Source organism: Mobula birostris, chromosome 12 (genome assembly GCF_030028105.1).
Source record: "Mobula birostris isolate sMobBir1 chromosome 12, sMobBir1.hap1, whole genome shotgun sequence".
NCBI lineage: Eukaryota > Metazoa > Chordata > Chondrichthyes > Myliobatiformes > Myliobatidae > Mobula > Mobula birostris.
The window spans coordinates 23,572,408-23,592,538 of record NC_092381.1 but is presented as its reverse complement, the minus strand read 5'-3'; the positions used below and the strand labels follow the sequence as shown (position 1 = coordinate 23,592,538).

The 20,131-nt window shown below is 43.4% G+C and overlaps 1 protein-coding gene across 3 annotated transcripts in view; it reads left to right on the top strand.

Moving 5' to 3' along the window:
* abca4b (ATP-binding cassette, sub-family A (ABC1), member 4b) overlaps positions 1–20,131 on the top strand; it is a 173,075-nt gene that overhangs the window by 107,302 nt on the left and 45,642 nt on the right. For all 3 annotated transcript variants that reach the window (XM_072273476.1, XM_072273475.1, XM_072273477.1), the window contains 4 exons: positions 9,993–10,273; positions 12,013–12,137; positions 16,403–16,501; positions 16,664–16,853. In XM_072273476.1, coding sequence (XP_072129577.1) covers positions 9,993–10,273; positions 12,013–12,137; positions 16,403–16,501; positions 16,664–16,853 — 695 coding nt within the window. The remainder of the gene's footprint in view (positions 1–9,992; positions 10,274–12,012; positions 12,138–16,402; positions 16,502–16,663; positions 16,854–20,131) is intronic.

The window sequence follows — 20,131 nt, the reverse complement described above, 5'->3', positions numbered from 1 at the left end:
CTTTCCCTTTGAAGAATTCTTGGCACCATCTTTGATAGAATAAATGTTGAGAGATGAAAAGTTATTGCAATATTTTTACTTCAACTTTCCTTGGATTGACGACAGAAACAGAACAAATTCCTTCACAATTAATCATATTATGTATGTGATTTCCTCTCCACTTCTCTACCTTCCCACAGAAAAGGTTCTTCATACCTATTCTGCACAAATAGTAATTATCAGACATTAAATTTCATAACGTCATTATTAACACAGAAATTAATCTCTACTTCAAATTATTAGCCTTGGTCTCCAAAGTTAAAAGAAAAATCAATTTTTAACTCAAAGGATAAAAATTCAACATTGGAATGAATTATTCCCTGGATTACACAGAGCAATACTCAGTGGAAAAAAAAATCATCAGTTGTACGAATGGATCAGAAATAGTGTAAAATTACAAACATTTAAAAAAACAGATGGTGAACAGAACCAACAGTGTTCACATGTATATGAGTTGATTATTCTTAGATTTTCACTCTGCACATGAATGTCAAAGTGTGCACATTAAAAATACAAACACAAGCAGGATTAGGCCATCAGTTCTCATGACCTAGCTAGCATTCTGTTCCGTGAATTTTACATTCCCTTCATCTTCAAAGGCAGTCTTTTGTGATGATGTTAAACTGGTCCCAGTCCAGGTTCATGGGTTCTGAGCGACTAATGAAGCCAGAGCGGTAAGCACAGATCCCATCATGGATGGGACCGGAGATACTTGGTGTGGTGGGTGTGCAGTTTGTGAGGTAGTGCAATTCTTTCACCAAATATGCAGTCTTCTGTATTCATTTGACCCATGGCCTTGAAATTCTCAATAGTACTCCCAAAGCTCTTTCTCTACCTTGAGAGATCATGAGCCAGAGATTCCCTGGAATCAGGAGGGATGATGCCCTTTCCTGTCCACCTGGTATCTCCTCCAGAAACCAAGTTCAGAACAGAGTGTCTTTATTGGAAATTTGTGGCTGGGCATGGAAAAAAGTAGCTCCATTATACATTGATGTTATCTGGAAGGGTGTATGGGGTGTCGAGGGAGTGGTAGCTTCTCTGGTGAAGGAGCTTGTTGTGTAAATTCTGGGGCAGCTCACTCACCTCTGGTCCCCATCAGACACTCAGCTCTCACCTGTGGCTCACATGTGACAGCAGCTACCACCTGGCACATCTCTTTGACAAGCTAAAATAGATGAGGGTAGCTGACGGGCCTCGGTGAGATAGGGACATGCCTGTCCTAGCATGTGAAGTCAGCTCTGGCAGACTGGGGTGATAAGATCAATGGTGAGATCCAATGGCCAAGAAGGCAGTTCTGTAAACGCTTTGCAGAGAGTGAAGGGCATGACAAGGCACAGAAGAAATCATGGTTATCCACTGTAACCAAGGGAGACCCCAGTTCTGACGTCTACTGTCGGACTTCCCTGGTCAGGAGAGTGGAACTGCCCCAATGCAATGTCTTTTCACTTTAAAAACTCTCCAACACAAGTTTCCTATCGTTGTCGGATATGATGGACAACCGACAAATTACTTGGAAAGTGTAGAATTGAAACAACTCATTAGATAGAGGATACCAACTAACAAACCAATGAGTTTGAAGAAAAATTTTAAAATATCTGCATAAACATCAGAGCAACTGGTCCCTGTTAAAAAGTTTCTATGTGAGTTTAATTTGAAGGGCCTAGATAGAGTCAATGTGGAGAAGGTGTTAAAAATAGTGGGAGAGTCTAGGATCAGAGGGCACAGCCTCAGAATACAAGAGTCTCCCTTTAGAGTAGAAATGATGGGGAATTTCTCCAGCCCGAGGGTGGTGAATCTGTGGAATTCATTGCCACAGATGGTTTTAGAGGCTTGAGAGGAGCAGAGCTTGAGAGGTTCTTGATTAGAAAGGATGTCGAAGATTACAGGGAGAAGGCAGGGGGATGGGGTTGAGAGGGATAGTAAATCCACCACGGTGGAATGGCAGAGCAGACATGATGGGCTGAATGGTCTAATTCTGCTCCCGTGTCTTATGGTCTTAACTAAGGTGCTGCATTACATTCCCCTTATGCCTGTCACAACAGGATATGCAGAATATTATGGAGTACATCACAGCTGACAAGTTGATGGCATTTGTTGCTGTTGGCTTGAAACAGAATCAGGTTTATATGTCATGAAATTTAGTGTTTTGTGTTAGCGGTAGAGTGCAGGGCATAAAAATCACTGTAACTTACAAAAATAGTGCAAAAGAGGAATAGCGAAGTACAGTTCACGGGTTCATGGAAAATTCAGGAATCTGATGGTGGACAAGAAGAAGCAGCTCCTGAAATATTGAGCGTGGGTCTTCAGGCTCCTGTACCACCTCCCTGATGGTAGTAATGAGAAGAGGACATGTCCCAGATAGTGAGCATCCTTAATGATGGATGCCACCTCCTTGTGGCCCCACATTTTGAAGATGTCCTCGATGGTAGGGAGGCTTGTGCCTATGTTGGAGCCGGCTGAGTCTTTAAATGCGAAGTTCTCTTGCTCTTTTTCCCTCTGCCAACGTCCACTGAACCTATAGTTCAGGCTGGGAGGGGTTGGATACTTGCTGAGTAAGCCATCATGCCTCGGTCAAGAGGCCAGCATCTGTGTATTGAATCTTGGCAGTGAGAGTTGGATCATGGAGTTAAGCCTGATATCCAGATGCATGCAATTACAGCAAGACTCAATAGCACATTAGTGAGGAGCGAAAGTCTGGCCATGTTCCATCCACCCACTCCCAAAGCAAACAGTGATCCAAAACACCAACACACCCTCTCTGAGCTGAGCTGACAACTCTGAATCTCCAATGCCATTTAACTCAGACCCCTAACTGAATTCACTAAAACTTCAGCAAAGAGTACTTAATTTTCGTTCATTATGCACAGTCCATTACAGCAACAACATTTTTCGTTATCATCAAAACGTGATCATTTAAGAAGTCTGGTGCAGAAGGTCGCTTCAAATAATATACAGGGTTGAAGAGTAGTAACAGGAGTTACAGAATTCTGATGTCTCACTGATGTGCAGATGTGTAATTAGATCTAATGACGAAGCCTTCAGGCGTGCATTGTCATGGGATTACCAATAACCTTCTATCCATTCTGCAATTGTAATTACACTGGAATTCAAAAATATAATTTTCTTGTGATGAGCAAGGTTTCTGGTCAACTGGAAAAGGTGATATTGCTTCAAAAGTACAGAACTTTCAATGGAAACAACGGGTTTTATTTCACTCAGTGTGTTTTCTTGAGTGAGAGCAACTATAGGGATAGATTTCCTCCATGTTTGCCCACTGATTCACAAGATAGTCTTGGAAAAAGGAATACCTCAGCGTCCAGAAGGAACTGCAATCCCCGTCATGGTTCCTAAATGATTTTATTGGCTCTATCTTTATTCATCAAAAATTGTTTTATCAGGCTACCTTCCTGAAATCAGTTCCAAATTATTGTCTTGAACCTTTACTATTGGTTAATTTGGAACTCTGCCCCATGATTGCGTTTATTTTTAACTGACTTGGATATCTTTCAATTACTTCACTGCAAGGTCTCATATCCCATTTTTTCCAATTCAGTCCACTCTTGCCCATGTTCTTTTCCATGATGTTAACTACGGATTCAACCAACTCATTCTGGGTTTGAATGAAAAACAGTAGTAATGATACCATTCTAAAATCACCTTTTGCTTCAACTTTCTCATTCAATCCCATGTTACATTGTGAAACCCTCATTTTAATGCTAAGTCATAGCCACTTACATGATTTCTGTTTGGGAAGTAGTGGATATTTAGCAGCTCATTGGATCATATTTAGCACAGTGGCTGCAAGGAGAGCAGTGGCTCATGGTCCTGACGAAGGGTCTCGGCCTGAAACGTCGACTGCGCCTCTTCCTAGAGATGCTGCCTGGCCTGCTGCGTTCACCAGCAACTTTGATGTGTGTTGCTTGAATTTCCAGCATCAGCAGAATTCCTGTTGTTTGGCTCATGGATAGTTCAGTGGACCATAAGCACCAGTTGAAGTGTGAAGATCTAAAATCTAAATTCACCCTGAAAATTTGACTCGAGGTAGTCATTAAGAAGGTATATATTGTGCTGGCCTTCATTAGTTAGGGGATTGAATTCAAGAGCCATTAGGTAATGTTGAAGCTCTGTAAAACTCTGATTAGACCACATTTGGAGTATTGTGTTTAGTTCTGGTCGCCTCATTATTGGAAGAATGTGGAAGCATTAGAGAGGGTGCAGAGGAGATTTACCAGGATGCTGCCTGGATTAGGAAATGTCTCTTATGGGGAAAGGTTGAGCGTGCTAGGGCTTTATTCTTTGGAGCAATGGAGGATGAGAGGCCACTTGATAGAGGTGTATAAAAACATGAGGCATAGATAGAGTGGACAGCCAGTGTCTTTTTACCGGGGAGGCAATAGCTAATGGCAGAGGACTTCCATTTATGATGAGTTGAGGAAAGCTTATGGAGATGACAGAAGTAGGCTGTTTACACACAGAGCTGGGTGCCTGGAATGTGCTGGGATCAGTACAATAGGGAGCACTCTTAGGCATATGGATGTAGGAATAATGGAGGGCTATAGGTTAGATTGATTGTGGAGTGGGTTTATATAGCTCAGCTCAATATCTACCCTCCTGCTCTTTTCCCTTTGACATACTCTTCCCAACCTCTGGCTTCCTGCTCATGACATCATTAAATCTTTTCCTTTGATCTAATACTTTCTTTAACATTTTCTGATAGTCACAGCTGAGCCCCTTTTCCTATTTGTTTTTTTTTAAACGAGATGTTTATCACAGGTAAACAGTGCACCAGCTCTTTAAATGTTAATGATTATTTATTTACTGTCAAACATATAAATGTCATTTCCCCAACTCACTTCACATACTTTTGTATTTTGTTTTACTCTTTGCTTTCAGAATGAACTGAGTTACTTTCAATATTTATATTTAAAGGGTCGTCAGAGTCCTGATGAAAGGTCTCAGCTCTAAATGTCAACTATTTAATCCCTTTCATAGATGCTACTGAGTTCCCCTAACATTTTGTGTGTGTTGCTCAAATGTTCCAGCTTCTGCAGAAACTCTGGTGTTTAATATATCAAATACTGTTGTTTTTGATCACTGTTCCTCACAAGGCTTTAATGCCAGATTTCCAATTAACCATCTCTCAGAACATTATACTAGATCTACAGCAAACACAAGAAAATCTGCAGATGCTGGAAATCCAAAGCAACACACACAAAATGCTGGAGGAACTCAGCAGGCCAGGCAGCATCTATGGAAAAGAGTAAACAGCCGAGGTTTTGGGTTGAGACCCTTCCTCGGGACTAGAAAGGAATGGGAGAAGTCAGAATAAAATTTAAAGCACCCCGTTTCCTTGCTGAATCCTCAACCTCTTTATCCAGAAGCCCATCTCTTATACACACCATCAGTTTGTCCTTCAAATGTCCTAACCTGCCTCGTTCAGACAACATATAGATTAAAATTTCAGTACTATTTCTTTTCCATGTACCTGTGAATATGTTGTACAGTTGCAATGCTTTACAGTGCCAGCGATTAGGGTTCAATTCCCACTGCTGTCTGTAAGAGGCTTGTACTGCACATTCTCCCTGTGATCGTATGGATTTCCTCCAGGTGCTCTGGTTTCCTCCCACATTCCAAAGATGTGCAGGTTAGGGTTAGTAAGTTGCGGACATGCTATACTCGTGCCCAAACATGCTTCACCCAGCACGTTCTCGGACTCATTAGGGTTATAAAACCCTAACCCTAATGTGTTAGTCATTGACGCAACCAGCACATTCACTGAATGTGTAGAGGTACATGACAAATAAAGCTAATCTAAATGTAAATCTCATTTGTATCATGTTCTACAACACAATTACTGTACAGAGACTTGCCATCAACCCTTACCAGTGTTTCCTGACCCCTGTAGCTACCCAGCTCCATCTGCTGATCCTACACCACAATGTGTTGAGGCAGGATCCCTGCGGATTGATGTTATCTCTTACTAATAGTGCCACCACTAGCCCCCATCCCCACACCACTCCACATCCTTTCCTCTTCTCACCTACCCTTCCCAAATGTTGAATACCTTGGAATATTTAGTTCCCATCTTTGGACACCATGCTACATAATTTCTGTAATGGAAGTTAGATCATACTCATTTAAACTATTCTTGCATCCACTTTGTTGCATATACAGCATGCATTTATATAAAAGTGTCTTTAAATTTGTCTTTTGACATGTTTCTGCCCTTACTTGCCTTTGTTTCCGTGACCTCTTTATTTTGCTTAGCACATTTCCAATTTCAGCTTCCTGTTTTGTTTCTCTCTCTCCCGACTCTCCTATCGCTTCCCTTTTCCCTGTCAAGCTACCTTAAACACTCCCAAAAAGCACCAGCAAATCCCTTCACCCGCAGCCTGCTGTTCCACCCCACCAGGATATTGGTCCATTTCTGCTGGGGTGTAACCTGTCCAGCTTGTACCCACCCCAGCTGTCCCAGTTCATTGGTAAATTAATCCATTATTAATCCATTACCGAGGTACAATGTAAAACCTGTCATGTATACAAGTCTTGATGAAGGGTTTCAGTCTGAAATGTCAACTGTTTATTCCTCTCAAAAGACACTGCCTGACCTGCTGAGTTCCTCCAGCATTTTGTGTATGTTGCTCTCAATTCATTGCAAAAGTGCATTGAGGTAGTACAAGGTAAATCAATGACAGAGTGCAGAATGAAGTGTCACAGTACAGAGAAAGTACGGTGCAGGCAGACAATAAGGTGCAAGCTCATAATGATGTACATTGTGAGGTCAAACATACATCTTATTTACTAGGGAACCGTTCAGAAGTGCTAAAACTGCAGGATAGAAGCTGCCCTTGGGCCTGGTGGCACATAACTTCAGGTTTTTGTATCTTCTGCCGCATGGGAGGAGGGGAGAAGAGAGGATATTTGGGGTGGGACGGTTTTTTGATTGTACTGGCTGCCTTACTGAGGCAGCAAGAAGTATAGACAGAGTCCTTGGAGGAGAGTCTGATTTCCATGATGCTGGTCACCAAGTGTCACATCGGCAGCATCCCTCCAGCCATGTTCTCATGTGGTCTCTCTTGCTGTTTCTGAAGGTGTTACCATGTGTACTGGGAGCAGTCCTGAATTTCCTAGTTCTCTAAATTCCCAAGTTCCCTAGTTCCCTAGTTCCATGTTCCTAGTTCCTTAAATTCAACAACCACATTGTGTAGATATGATAGTACATTGTACTGGAGAGAGTGCGGAGGAGATCGACCTGAATGTGGCCTGATTGAAGGACTTTAGTTATGGGGAAGGATGAGACAGGCTGGATTTGTTTTCCTGGACTGAAGGAAGTTGATGGATGACCTGTTTGTTTGTTATGTGCAATGTCGTATGACGTAGGCAATCATGGTCTTTCCGTGACATGATTGTTCTTGGCAAATTTTTCTACAGAAGTGCCTTCTTCTGGGCAGTACATATACAAGACAGGTGACCCCAGCCATTATCAATACACTTCAGAGATTGTCTGCCTGGCATCAGCGGTTGTATAACCAGGACTTGTGATGTGCACCGGCTGCTCATACGTCCATCCACCGCCTGCTCCCATGGTTTCACGTGACCCTGATGAGGGGGAAAAAGCAGGTGCTAGATATGGTAAACCATATATATATATATAGGTTGTAACTGGGTTACTTGTCTGGACACGCCTGGACACGCCCCTTTGCTGACTACTCCTTCGGCTCCTCCCACAGACCCCTGAATAAAGGCGGTCGTGTCACTGCTCCTCCCTCAGTCCAGGACAGATACTCAGCGTGGACGTGGGTCCATTTTACTGTTAATAAAAGCCTTTCAGTATTTACTCTACTTCCAGTCTTTTGGAGTAATTGATAGTGCATCACCTCACCTTGCCGAGGGGTGACCTGCAGGCCAGCAGAGGGAAGGAGTGTCTTAAACCTCCTTTGGTAGAGACCTTCACTATCTCCACCCTGACCCCCAAGGTGATCTGGTAGAAATATAAAAAATGATGTGAGGCATAGGTCAGGAGGATGGTCAATCTCTTTCCCATGCTAAAGGTATCAAAAACAAGAGGGCGTGGGTTTAAGATATGAGGAAGGTGTTTAAAGGAGATTTCAGGGGAGGAGCACAGCTAAGCTTCTTGGTCAGCAGGGAGGAGTTGGGCCAAAGGGCCTTTTTCTGTCCTGTATGACTATATGACTCTACATAGCACAGAATGTAAAAGAAAATCCATCCAGGCAGGAGCCAGGGGGAGTCTAATAAGTTTTCAAAATGTCTTTAGAAATCAGCATGATGGTGGAGTTAAAAAATGTGGACTGTCACTGGACCACCACAACCTCTCTTACCAATGGTAGAGTTAAGGGAGAAGGAAATGGACATGAAATGACAGTTGTATACAAAAGTATGAGGGGTATAGATAGGGTAAATACAAGCAGGCTTTTTCTCACTGAGGTTGGGTGGGACTAGAACTAGAGGTCATGGGTTAAGGGTGAAAGGTGAAATGTTTGAGGGGAACCTGAGGGAGATGTCTTCTCTCAGAGGGAGATGCCAGTATGGAACAAGCTGACAGTGGAAGTGGTGTATGTAGGTTCGATTTCAAAATTCAAAGTAAATTTATTATCAAAGTACATATATGTCACCATATACTACCCTGAGATTTGTTTTCTTGTGGGCATTCACAGTAGATACAAATAAGCACAATAGAGTCAATGAAAGGCTGCGCACAAAGATAGTCAAGCAACCAATGTGCACCAAGACAAACTGTGCAATTACTAAATAATAAATAGGTAGTACTGAGAACTTGAGTTGTAGAGTCTTTGAAAGTGAGTCGGTAGCTTGTGGAATAGTTCATTGTTGAGGTGAGTGAAGCTATCCAGGCTGGTTCAGGAACCTGATGGTTGAAGGGTAATAACTGTTCCTGACTCTGATGGTGTAGGACCTTTGCCTCCTGTATCTCCTTCCCGAGGGCAGCAGCATGAAGAGAGCGTGGCCTGGATGGTGGGGGTCCTAGATGATAGATGCTGCTTCATTGTAGATGTGCTCATCGATGGGGAGGGATTTGCCTGTGAGGGACTGGGCTGTATCCATCAGTTTTTGTAAGCTTTTCCATTCATTGGCATTGGTGTTTCCATACCAGACCATGATGCAACCGGTCATGATGCTCGCCGCTGTGCACCTACTGTATAGAAGCTTGTCAAAGTTTTAGATGACATGCCAAATATTCTAAGGAATCTTCACAGACTTCAAAGATAGTAGAAGTGCTGATGTGCCTTTTTTCACATACCGGTCCCAGGACAGATCACCTGAAATGATAACGCCGAGAGGTGACCCTCTCCACCTCTGACCCCCCAGTGAGGACTGGCTCAGGCATCTCCAGTTTCCTCCTCCTGAGGTCAATAATCAGCTCTTTGGTTGTGCTGACATTGAATGAGAGATTCTTGTGACAACACTCAACCAGATTTTCAATCCCCCCCATCTGCTGATTTGTCACCACCTTTGATTCGGCCAACAATGGTCCTGTCATCAGCAAACTTGAATATGACATTGGAGATGAACATTGCCTTTAAGAGAAAACATTTAAGCTTCAACAGTTAAGAGAAATTTGGAAAAGTACATGGATAGGAGGTGTATAGAGGGCTATGGTCCAGGTGCAGGTTGATGGGAGTAAGCAAAATAACGGTTCAGCACAGACGATGGGCTGAGTGGCCTATTTCTGTGTTACAGTGCTCTGAGACACTAAATGAAGGAATTATGAAGAGAGCAGGGTGTGGAAATAGAGATGGTGTTGGAGCCAGAGTACAACAAGTCTGAGTGGTTTATACACCAGGAACACTTTTGTGAGCAGCAACCACCTTTGGTTTACATTGCTCAATAAGATAATACTTTGTAAATAGAGCCATCTTATTTCCAGTGCTTTGTGCAAAGGTTTAAATATTGTCTTCATTTCTGAATGCAATTAGCAGCCAAGGGGCAGTCCCAGAACAGCCAAGCTGCGGAGAACACCCAGAACGCTGCATCCACTTCCGAGGTGAAAGCAAGCGGGCAGCCGGCAGCGGAGAGCTTGGATCCAGCCCCCGCCGAGGTGCCGTCCGACCCCACCGGCCAGCCGCCAGCACCAGGGAGAGATGGCAAGGGCTCCAGGCAAATCAAAGGCACAGACCTTCTAAAGCAGCAGTTCAAGGCATTGTTCATCAAAAGGTTGAACCATGCTACACGCAGTCAGAAGGATTTCGTGGCACAGGTAGAGTGAAACATGTCAGGCCTCCCTGACTTAAGTTGTCTTTTGATTAATATTTATTCATACCTGGACATAGCATTGAACAGAGGAGTGGGAATGAAACCAACACTGAAGGAGCTTCCAACTGCACAACAAAGTGTTTTAGACCATAAGACCATAAGATATAGGTGCAGAATTAGGCCATTTGGCCCATCTATTCTGTTCTGCCATTTCATCATGGCTGATCCATTTTCCTTCTCCGCTCCAATCTCCTGGCTTCTCCCTATAACCCTTCATGCCCTGACTAATCAAGAATCTATCAACTTCTGCCTTAAGTATATCCAATGGCTTGGCCTCCACAGCCTAGGGGAGGAAAAAGCAGTTAATGATTTGGACCAAGATCTTGCTCAAGCATCTACACAATCTCATGCTGTTTATTTTATTGTACATTCCCACTTCCTCCTCTCCCGGCAAAACGTTGTGAAATTTGAGCATTAAAAGATGCCATCAAAAGCACCATATGACATACAGTATAAACACTGCCAGTCCTGACCCTGTCGCCTCTACCAACCCACGCTGTTTCTGATGACACATTCACCTTTCATCAGAAATTCTGCTTTATACTCCAGCGTGAGAAGCTTCTTCCACCACCCCAGCTCCAGCTTGAGCTGGCAGAGATCACTTGACTGGTTACAGAGCAAACATCAGCCTGTAGTTTGAGTGTGTGTGTGTGTGCATCCATCCATCCATCCACGCACGTGTGCACTTCCCTCTCACACTGTGCAATGTTCCTACAGGCAACCAGAAATAGAAATAACTCAATTTTAATCATAAGATCCAATCATTAATAAACCTTGTCAAGACAAACCATTGCTCTGGCCAGTTCTTCCTCCACATTTGTTTTTGCAGCTGTTAATCTGTACTGAATTATGTTCATTTTCTTGTTCAGCCACCGAACAAGAAAATGAGCATAATTCAGTCCTGATTAATAGCTTTACCTTCAAAGTGAAAGGATTGTGTCTATATACCCCTTTCTAGAGGCAATCAGTTTCTGATAAAGGTCGATATTCACTCACAGATCCCCAAATTATCTAGCTGTTGCTGCATCTAAGTGTATGTGCAATGTACCTTCTTTAGTTTGACTGCAGCCTGTATATTGTGAATTGATTTTGACCAAGGGGTTCTGGGATCAACACAGAAATCAATGCTGACACGATAATAGAATACTGGGGTGTGCTGTCTCTCAAATGATCCAGGTTTGAGGAGGAGCAGCATGATTATGCCAAATGTCTTGGCCAATATTTGTCCTTTCCAAATAACATCATGAAAACAGGTCATTATTACACAGTTTTTTTTGGGATTGCATCGTGCAAACTGCCACCTTTCCTACATTAAGAATGTCAGGGTTATATAAATACAAGTTTTATTTTAAACCATTAGGAAATTCTCAGATTTGGCAGAGTGTTTGGAACTGCTCCCAAGCCATGACAATGATCCTTCAGAGACATGTGGATCAGTGCTGTTTCAGTGGTGGGGCTCTGTTGCTTTTGGAGTAACTACAATGAGCCTCAGAAAGTGAGCAAATAATCGTGCTTCCCACACTCATATCTGGATATTTATGTACATATTATAATCATTTTTAAATCTTGACAACTTGTGAGAGTGGAGGGCAGATTCAGGACTATAAAATTACAGCTGTGTTATTGCTGACTCTCAGGTATAAAACCCATCCTGCACAAATTAAACTTCTTTCTTTTTAACAGTTTCTCCTTCCTGCCAGCTTTGTGCTTTTGGCTCTTTTCTTCTCACTTATAATCCCTCCATTTGGAGAGTATAAAAGTTTAACGATCCATCCATGGATGTACGGTAAACAATACACCTTCTTCAGGTACGTCAGCTGCTTTTGACAATTTCACATTGTAATATTCTTCTGTTGAAATGATTGGTTGGTTGTCTATTGATGACAGTGAAACCAGTGCAAGAGAGTCTTCAGAGTGCAAAGGCCGTTGTACTGGAGCAGTTCCACTCTCTTGACCTCGGAACCCCAGCTCCAGTGGTGTAAGAAGTCATCACAATTGGGGTCTTCCTTGGTTGCAATGGATGGCCATGACCTCCTTTGAACCTTGTCATGCCCATCACTCTCCACAAAGCATTGCAGAACCCAGAACTGCCTTCCTGGACATTGCATCTCACTGTTGATCTCATCTGACAATGTGCCTGGGTTGACTTTGCATGCTGGGAAAAGCATGTTCCTAACTCTTTGGGGTATGAGGCCCTCCGGCTACCCTCACCGAGTTTAGCCCCCCTGCCAAAGTGGTGCAGAGGGATGTGGCTGCTGTAGCATATGAACAGCTGGAGCTGCAGGTGAGAGCTGAGTGTCCGGAGGGAACCAAAGCTGAGTGAGCTGCCCCAGAATGGACATGACAAGCCCCTTCACCAGAGGTGCTACCCCTCTCTCGACTCCTTAGTCTGTTGGAGTATAATATATATTATTGTATTGTTTGCTATACTACACAATATGCAATAATGAGTACTAGCTATCAGTATTATGCACAGTTTAATTTATATAAAATTGTCAGATTTGTTTGTTTAATTTATATGACAGTTTGGCTTGATAGTGGTTCCCTTGCTCGAGCTAGACCGTGTTGCATTCATGGCCTTCCAGTACTTGAAAGCAGCACCTGAGGAAGGCTGAGAAGATGTCCTGCATCTCTATTGTCCTATCTGATATTTAAGACACTTGGCCATTGTTCACCGCAGGCCCAACACTTCCAAACCACATTATCTGGATCTCTTCTTCTACTGTTTGTGGAAACTTGTAATACTTTTTTGTTTATTTTTTATTTTTATTGGGAGATACAGCATAGTTACAGGCCCTTCCGGCCTAATGAGCCTGCCCCGTCCATCAGCACCCAGATTACCAAGTTACCTACTTTGGAATGTGGGGGGAAGCGCACGCGCTCATGGGAGAGAGTGTAATACTCCTTACAGGCAGTAATGGAATTGAACCTGGTCATTGGCAATACAGTAGCATTATGTTAACCATTATGCCATGTGAATTACCACAAAAGCTATAGCTGGGAACACACCTTACAACCTACGAAGCTCTAGGGAAACCCTGATGCTGTGGATGAAGCTGTACAAATGCAAGTCTTATTGGATGGTGGGGTGGAGATACTGAATGTTTCTACCAAAGGAGGTCTAAGGGGCTCCTTCTCTCCGCTAGCCTGTAGGTCAGCTTTGGGCAGTGTGTAGCACCTGCTTAGCCCCCTCCCCAGCTTGATCAGGGTCACATGAAGCAATGGAAGCAGGAGGTGGATGATCGTATGTGCCCCTGGTGCATATCACTTCCTGGATATGTGACCATTGATGTCAGGCAGACAGTCTCTGAAGAGTATTGACAATGGCTGGGATCACCCGTCTTGTGAAGACACTGCCCAGAAGAAGGCAATGGCAAGCCACTTCAGCAGAAAAATTTGCCAAGAACATTCATAGTCATGTGACCATGATTACCCACGTCACAGGACACGGCGCATAGTGATGATGTCATACGACATGGCACATGACGATTTCTGCAGCACCACTATCTGTCCTCTCATCATCATCATCAGGTGCCGTGTCCAGTTTTAGCTTTGACTGCCATGGCCCACACACTCCTGTTTCAGGTCAAGTGGATCAATTCATTGGTATTCATTTCCAGTTCTCTGGCTGCTGTCTCCATCATCATTTGTCTTTGTCATCCTCTTGCTTTCTTCCCTTCACTCTTTCCCATTATTACTGTGCATTCTAACTCCTCTTTCCTAATCACATGTCCAATGAAGTTACATTGCCTTTTCATGATCTCATACATTATTTCTCTTTTTGTGTTTGCTCTGTTCCTCGTTAGATATTCATTTCATCCATGATATTTTTTGCATCCTCCTCAAAAACCACATCTCTGCTGCTACAATTCATTTCCTCATGTTACTAGATATTGTCCAACATTCTGAGCCGTATAACATAACTGGATAGACGTAACATTTCAGTACTCTGAGGTGGGTTGTCATGCCTAGTTTAGTATTGGTTAGTATTGGTCAGTATACTCTTCATTCTCTTAAAGGTGTCTTTTGCCATCCCTATTCTTCTTTTGATGTCCAAGTCGCACCTGTCCCCTAGCCCAGTTAAAACATAGTCTTTACAAAATCATCTTTAATTATTTTATAATTGGAATAATTAGTTACATTTTTAAATTAAAAATGCATTTCATAAAATATAAATGGTATTTTCACAACTTTCATGCCTTTGTGATTGGCAGGTACTTTATTCATGCTAGGAATTTGCAACATGATGCAGATACATACTTTGGGAATTGGTGGTGTGGTGGTTAGTACAGCGCTTTACAGTACAGGTGACCTGGGTTCAATTCCCTCCACTGCCTGTAATGAATCTCCCTGAGACCACATGAGTTTCCTTCGGGCACTCCAGTTTCCTCCTGCAGTCCAAAGATGGTGTGGTTGGTTGGTTAATTGGTCATTGTCAGTTGTCCATGACTAGGCTAGGATTAAATCATGCAATTGCTGGGCGGTGCGGCTCGAGGGACAGGAAAGGCCTACTCCATGCTGTATCTCAATAAATAAAAAAAGAATCAATGCTCGTCTGCCAAGTGACAACCACATCCTGTGAAGGAATGAATGAAAGTTACCACGGTTTACACACAGTGGCCACTTTATTTGACATCTCCCATGGTACAAAATAAAGCGGTACCTCCGGAGTGTGTTTTCATGGTCTTCTGCTGCTGGAGTCCATTCACTTCGAGGTTTAACGTGTTGTGCATTTGAGAGATGCTCTTCTGCACACCACTGTTGTAATACGTGGTCATTTGAGTTACTGTCGCCTTCCTGTCATCTGCCCATTCTTCTCTGACTTCTCTCATTAACAATGCATTTCGCCCAAAGAACTGCCACTTAGTGGATGTTTTTGTTTGTTTTTCACACCGTTCTCTGTAAACTCTAGTGAAAATCCCAGGAGATTAGCAGTTTCTGAGATACTCAAACCACCCCATCTGGCACCAACAATCATTCCTGTGGTCAACGCCATTTAGATCACATTTCTTCCCCCTTCCGCTGTTCAGTTGTTGTTCAGATCAAACCTCTTGACCATGTGTACAAGTTTCATGCATTGAGTCCCTGTCCCATGATTGGCTGATTAGATATTTGCATTAACGAGGTGTACTTAATAAAGTGGCCACGGAGTGTTTGGAATCTGTGAGTAAAATTTATTTAGTTTGGATCATTCTGACACAAACGACCACAGCATACAAAGATTCCTGATGGTCAACATGTCTTGAGTAGCTGATGGCTGTGCACCATTGTGCTGTGACAAAGGATTAATTTATTTGTAAATAAGAGCATATGAAGCAGTTCTGTATAAATGTTCTGCATAAACCAGACGAACCAGTAAATTTTAAGCACAAACCAAGTGCAGAAACTATATCTGGATATCTCCCCGTTCACAATATTCCTTTTACATTAAATGCCTGTATTATTTTAAGATGAAGCTGTAGAGAGGTAGCTCTGGTCAAAATGACACTCGCAACACGCTGGAGGAACTCAACAGGTCGGGCAGCATCTGTGGAAAAGATCAGTCGACGTTTCGGGCCGGAACCCTTCGTCAGGATTGAAGAGGGAAGGGGGCAGAGGCCCTATAAAGAAGGTGGGGGGAGGGGGGGAAGGAGAAGGCTGGTAGGTTCCAGGTGAAAAACCAGTAAGGGGAAAGATAAAGGGGTGGGGGAGGGGAACAGGGAGGTGATAAGCAGGAAAGGTGAAGAAGGAATAAGGTATGAACATAGAATTCTCCAACTTCCGGTAATTCCCTCCCCCTCTCTTCCCCTATCCCTATGTCACTCTGCCCCCTCCCCCAGCTGCCTATCACCTCCCTCATGGTTCTGCCTCCTCCTACTACCCATTGTGCTTTCCCCTATTCCTTCTTCACCTTTCCTGCCTATCACCTCCCTGCTCCCCCCCACCCCTTTATCTTTCACGGCCTGCTGAGTTCCTCCAGCGTGTTGTGAGTGTTGCTTTGACCCCAGCATCTGCAGGTTATTTTGTGTTCTGGTCAAAATGATTGTCATGGTCTGCTTGCTAGGTAACATGTTCCTTCCCTACATCTCAACAGCAATGAACGCCCATCTGATAAGAAGCTGAGCCAGATGACAGACGTCCTGGTGAACAAGCCTGGATTTGGGACTCGGTGTATGAAGGACAACCCCATCGAGTAAGACTGATTACTTTCTACCACTTACTCACTTCAGGTGAAATTAGCATTGCTTTTCTGATGACCTGCTTCAGTCTCTGTTCTGAATGCCATGGTTTATATATCCTGCCTTAACATTCAGTGTCCATCTTGCAACAACACTCGTGTGTTATTTTGAAACAGGGTCTACCCCTGCAGTAACCACTCCAGCAACTGGGAAACCCCGCAAGCTGACCACACAGTTGTCAACCTGCTGAAATCCCCCTTTTATTCTGAAAACAACCCTTCGCCGCCATGCCAGTGCAGCACGAGAAACCGGCTCATCATGCTTCCCGACTGCCCCCCAGCGGCTGGAGGCCTTCCTCCACCACAGGTACCAACCGCGTTCCGTAAGAATGCTTCGGAATGAATGAGTCAATCAGGCAGACCTGAGTGAGTGTGCAGGAGCCAGTGCAAGGAGGTAGATACGTGTGTGCGTGTGTGTGTGTGTGTTTGTGTGTGTTTCTGCATGCGTGTGCGTCCATCTAAGTCAAGTCAAATTTATTGTTATTTAACTATATACATGTATACCATCAAAAGAGGCGACATTTCTCTGAAACGGTGTAAGTCTTGCGAGACCATGGATCTGCGCCTGGAAACTCTTCACTTTGAGCAAGATTGTATGGAAGACCAGCAGTTGCCCATGCTGCAAGTCTCCCCTGTCCACGACACCAATATTGTCCAAGGGAAGGGCATTAGGACCCATACAGCTTGGCACCAGTGTCGTCGCAGAGCAATGTGTGATTAAGTGCCTTGCTCAAGGACTCCACACGATGCCTCAACTGGGGCTCGAACTCACGACCTTCAGGTTGCTAGTCCAATGCCTTAACCACTTGACCACGTGCCCACACGTGTAAAGCATAGCAGTACACAAAGCAGACAATAACTTAGGAAAGTAAGGATGAAATATACAAATGAATTTTGCATAAATACACAAAGTAAAGCGCATAAATTAAATATTGTAAGGTACAGAACAGATTAACTGGTGATGCGGCAGGGTGCTCAAAATCCTAATGGCCTGAGTGAAAAAAACTTTTTTCCCATCCTGACCGTTCTTGTTTATGTGTGTATATGTGCACATATGTGTGTATGGTATGTTTCTGTATGTTTCTGCATGCATGCGTATGTATGTGTCCATCTGCATGTTGTGTGTGTGTATGCGTGCATCTTACATCTCTGTGTGCAAGTGTGTGTATGTTTCTGCGTGTATATGTATGCATGTGTGTATGCATGTGTATGTACAGTATCTATGTGTCTATTTGTGTGTGTGCATTGTACATCTGTGTGCACACATGTATGTGTTTGCATGTACGTGTGTGTGTGTGTGTGTGTGTGTGTGTGTGTGTGCGTGCGCGCGCGTGTGTGTGTGTGTATTGTGCATCCATCTGTGCATACGTGTGTATGTTTCTGCAGGCACATGTGTGCATCTATCTGTGCGCGGATGCTTCTGTATGTCTTTATACAAATACCTGTAGATTAGTTTGACCCCTGCTAGAAGATTGTTTGAGGTGAGGTGCAGCATTGAAGATTAAGGAAAGAGTTGTTAAGGTAGTGGCCTTGCTTGAGTTCTCTGCACTGTGACTGGCTTTGCTGTGGTTTACATATGGCTTATGTGGCATCAAATATCAGCAGAAAGATTATTGCAAATTTCTGTGGAGAGCCAGCCGACGTCAACCTCCACGATAAAACCAAACAGAATCCTAACCTCAGTCACGGAACTGCAGTACACAGCATGCATTCAGACTCTGAGCTCCAAGTCTGCTACAACCCATTCACTGATGTGTGTGAGAGACTGGCCCCACAATAAACATCTCCAAAGAGAGGTCGCTTACCGATCGGCCTTCACTAGATATCTTTGGCTGCTGACAGTAAAGATCCATGAAGAGATCTTGGGGACAAAAGTGGACCAATTCCCATACCAAAGTGGCCACTCCCACTGATGAAGAAATCTACTACTCCCTGCAGTGCGTCAGCACAAACTTTGGTCTTCTGAGGAAAGAAGTGTTTGAAGTTATAAACCACAAACCGAGCATAAATTCATGGTCTACAGAGCAGAAGTGATTCCTGGCCTCCAGTACTCTTCAGAGACAGAGTGGATTATGAAAAGGGTGTTGAAAGGCTTGAGGGGAATAGAGCCAGGTTACATGGATGGGCGAGGGCAGGGTAGTTAGAACAATAGGAAATCATCCAATTTGATGGAAAAAGTAGAAGTACAAGCTATTCTTCAAATGATGTATGCTTAGATAGGGTATGTATGTGATAAGAAGATCAACAAAATTGCTTATTCTGGAAATCGTTAAGATAAAAGCAAAAAATATTGGAACCCCTCAGCAAGTCAGGCAGTATCTTTGGAAAGAGAACAGTTAATGTCTCAGATCGGGGCCTCTTCATCAGATCTGGGTAAGGGTGAAAAGCAAGTTAGCTTTCAGTGGCAGAGGAAGTTGACGAGGAATGGAGAGAACAAAGGAAATATTTTTGGTAGAAGGAGACCAAATAAGCCAATGTACCAGCTGGGCACATTATTCTTCTTTATCTGTATTTTATGATGCTAATAGCAAGTCTGTGCGATCTGACCAGGTTCAAGTTCTTTGTCAACTGACAGAACATATATACAACCAAACAAAACAAAGTTCCTCCAGACACACAGCACATAAACCAAAATACCAAACTAAAAATAAGTTAATAAAATATAATTCAAAATGCATGCAGTAAAGTGCGACACAGGCAAACAATAAACAGCTCGTTGTCCTCGTGATGAGACCTCTGTGGTGGCAGAGTATTCATTAGTCTCGCAGCCTGGGGGAAGAAGGTGTTACCCAGTCTCCTTCCTGATGGTAGTGGGTCAAAGAGATTGTGGGATGGGTGGCAGGGATTCTCAACAACGTTCCTAGTAAATGTCATAAATAGTGGGGGAGGGAGACCCCAGGGATCCTCTTGACGGTTTTTACTATCCTCTGTAGGGTCTTGCAGCTTCCATATCACACAATGATGCAGCCAGACAAGACACTCTTGTTGGTGTTCCTCTAGAAAGTTGCTAGAATAGGGGTGGGGAGCCTTGCATGCCTCATTCTCCTCAGCAGGCCTGCTATACCAGATGAAAATGAACAAATGATATTGCTGATTCTGATTGAGTCAGAACAAAAGAGTAAATTACCTAAATTTGCAGGAATTAATGTTGAATCTGAAAGGCCACATTGTGCTAATCCTGAAGCTGGGCCTCATTTCAGCAGTGCAGGAGGGAACAGACAGGAACATCAGAATGGGAGAGGGATGAGGAATTAAAGTGGCCTTGAATGTGAATCACAAAAATCAACATGCAGGTACAATTAAGATGGCAGGTGGTTTGTTGGTCTTTTTTCTGAACAGATATGAGGCAATTTACTCCAGGTTGTGGTGAGACCAAATCTGAAATGTGATCAGACCTAAGGAGTGCCTCCATGAGATGGGCTTATTCTCCCTTGGGTTAAAGAAGACTATGAGATGATCCTGCTGTAGTGTAGAAACCTGATAGGATAGATTCAGGGATAATTTCTGTTCTGGATAGCTTGTCTAAGATGCGTTATTCTAAGTGAGGATGAAAAGTTTCTTCAGCCAGATCTGGCAGATCTTGGG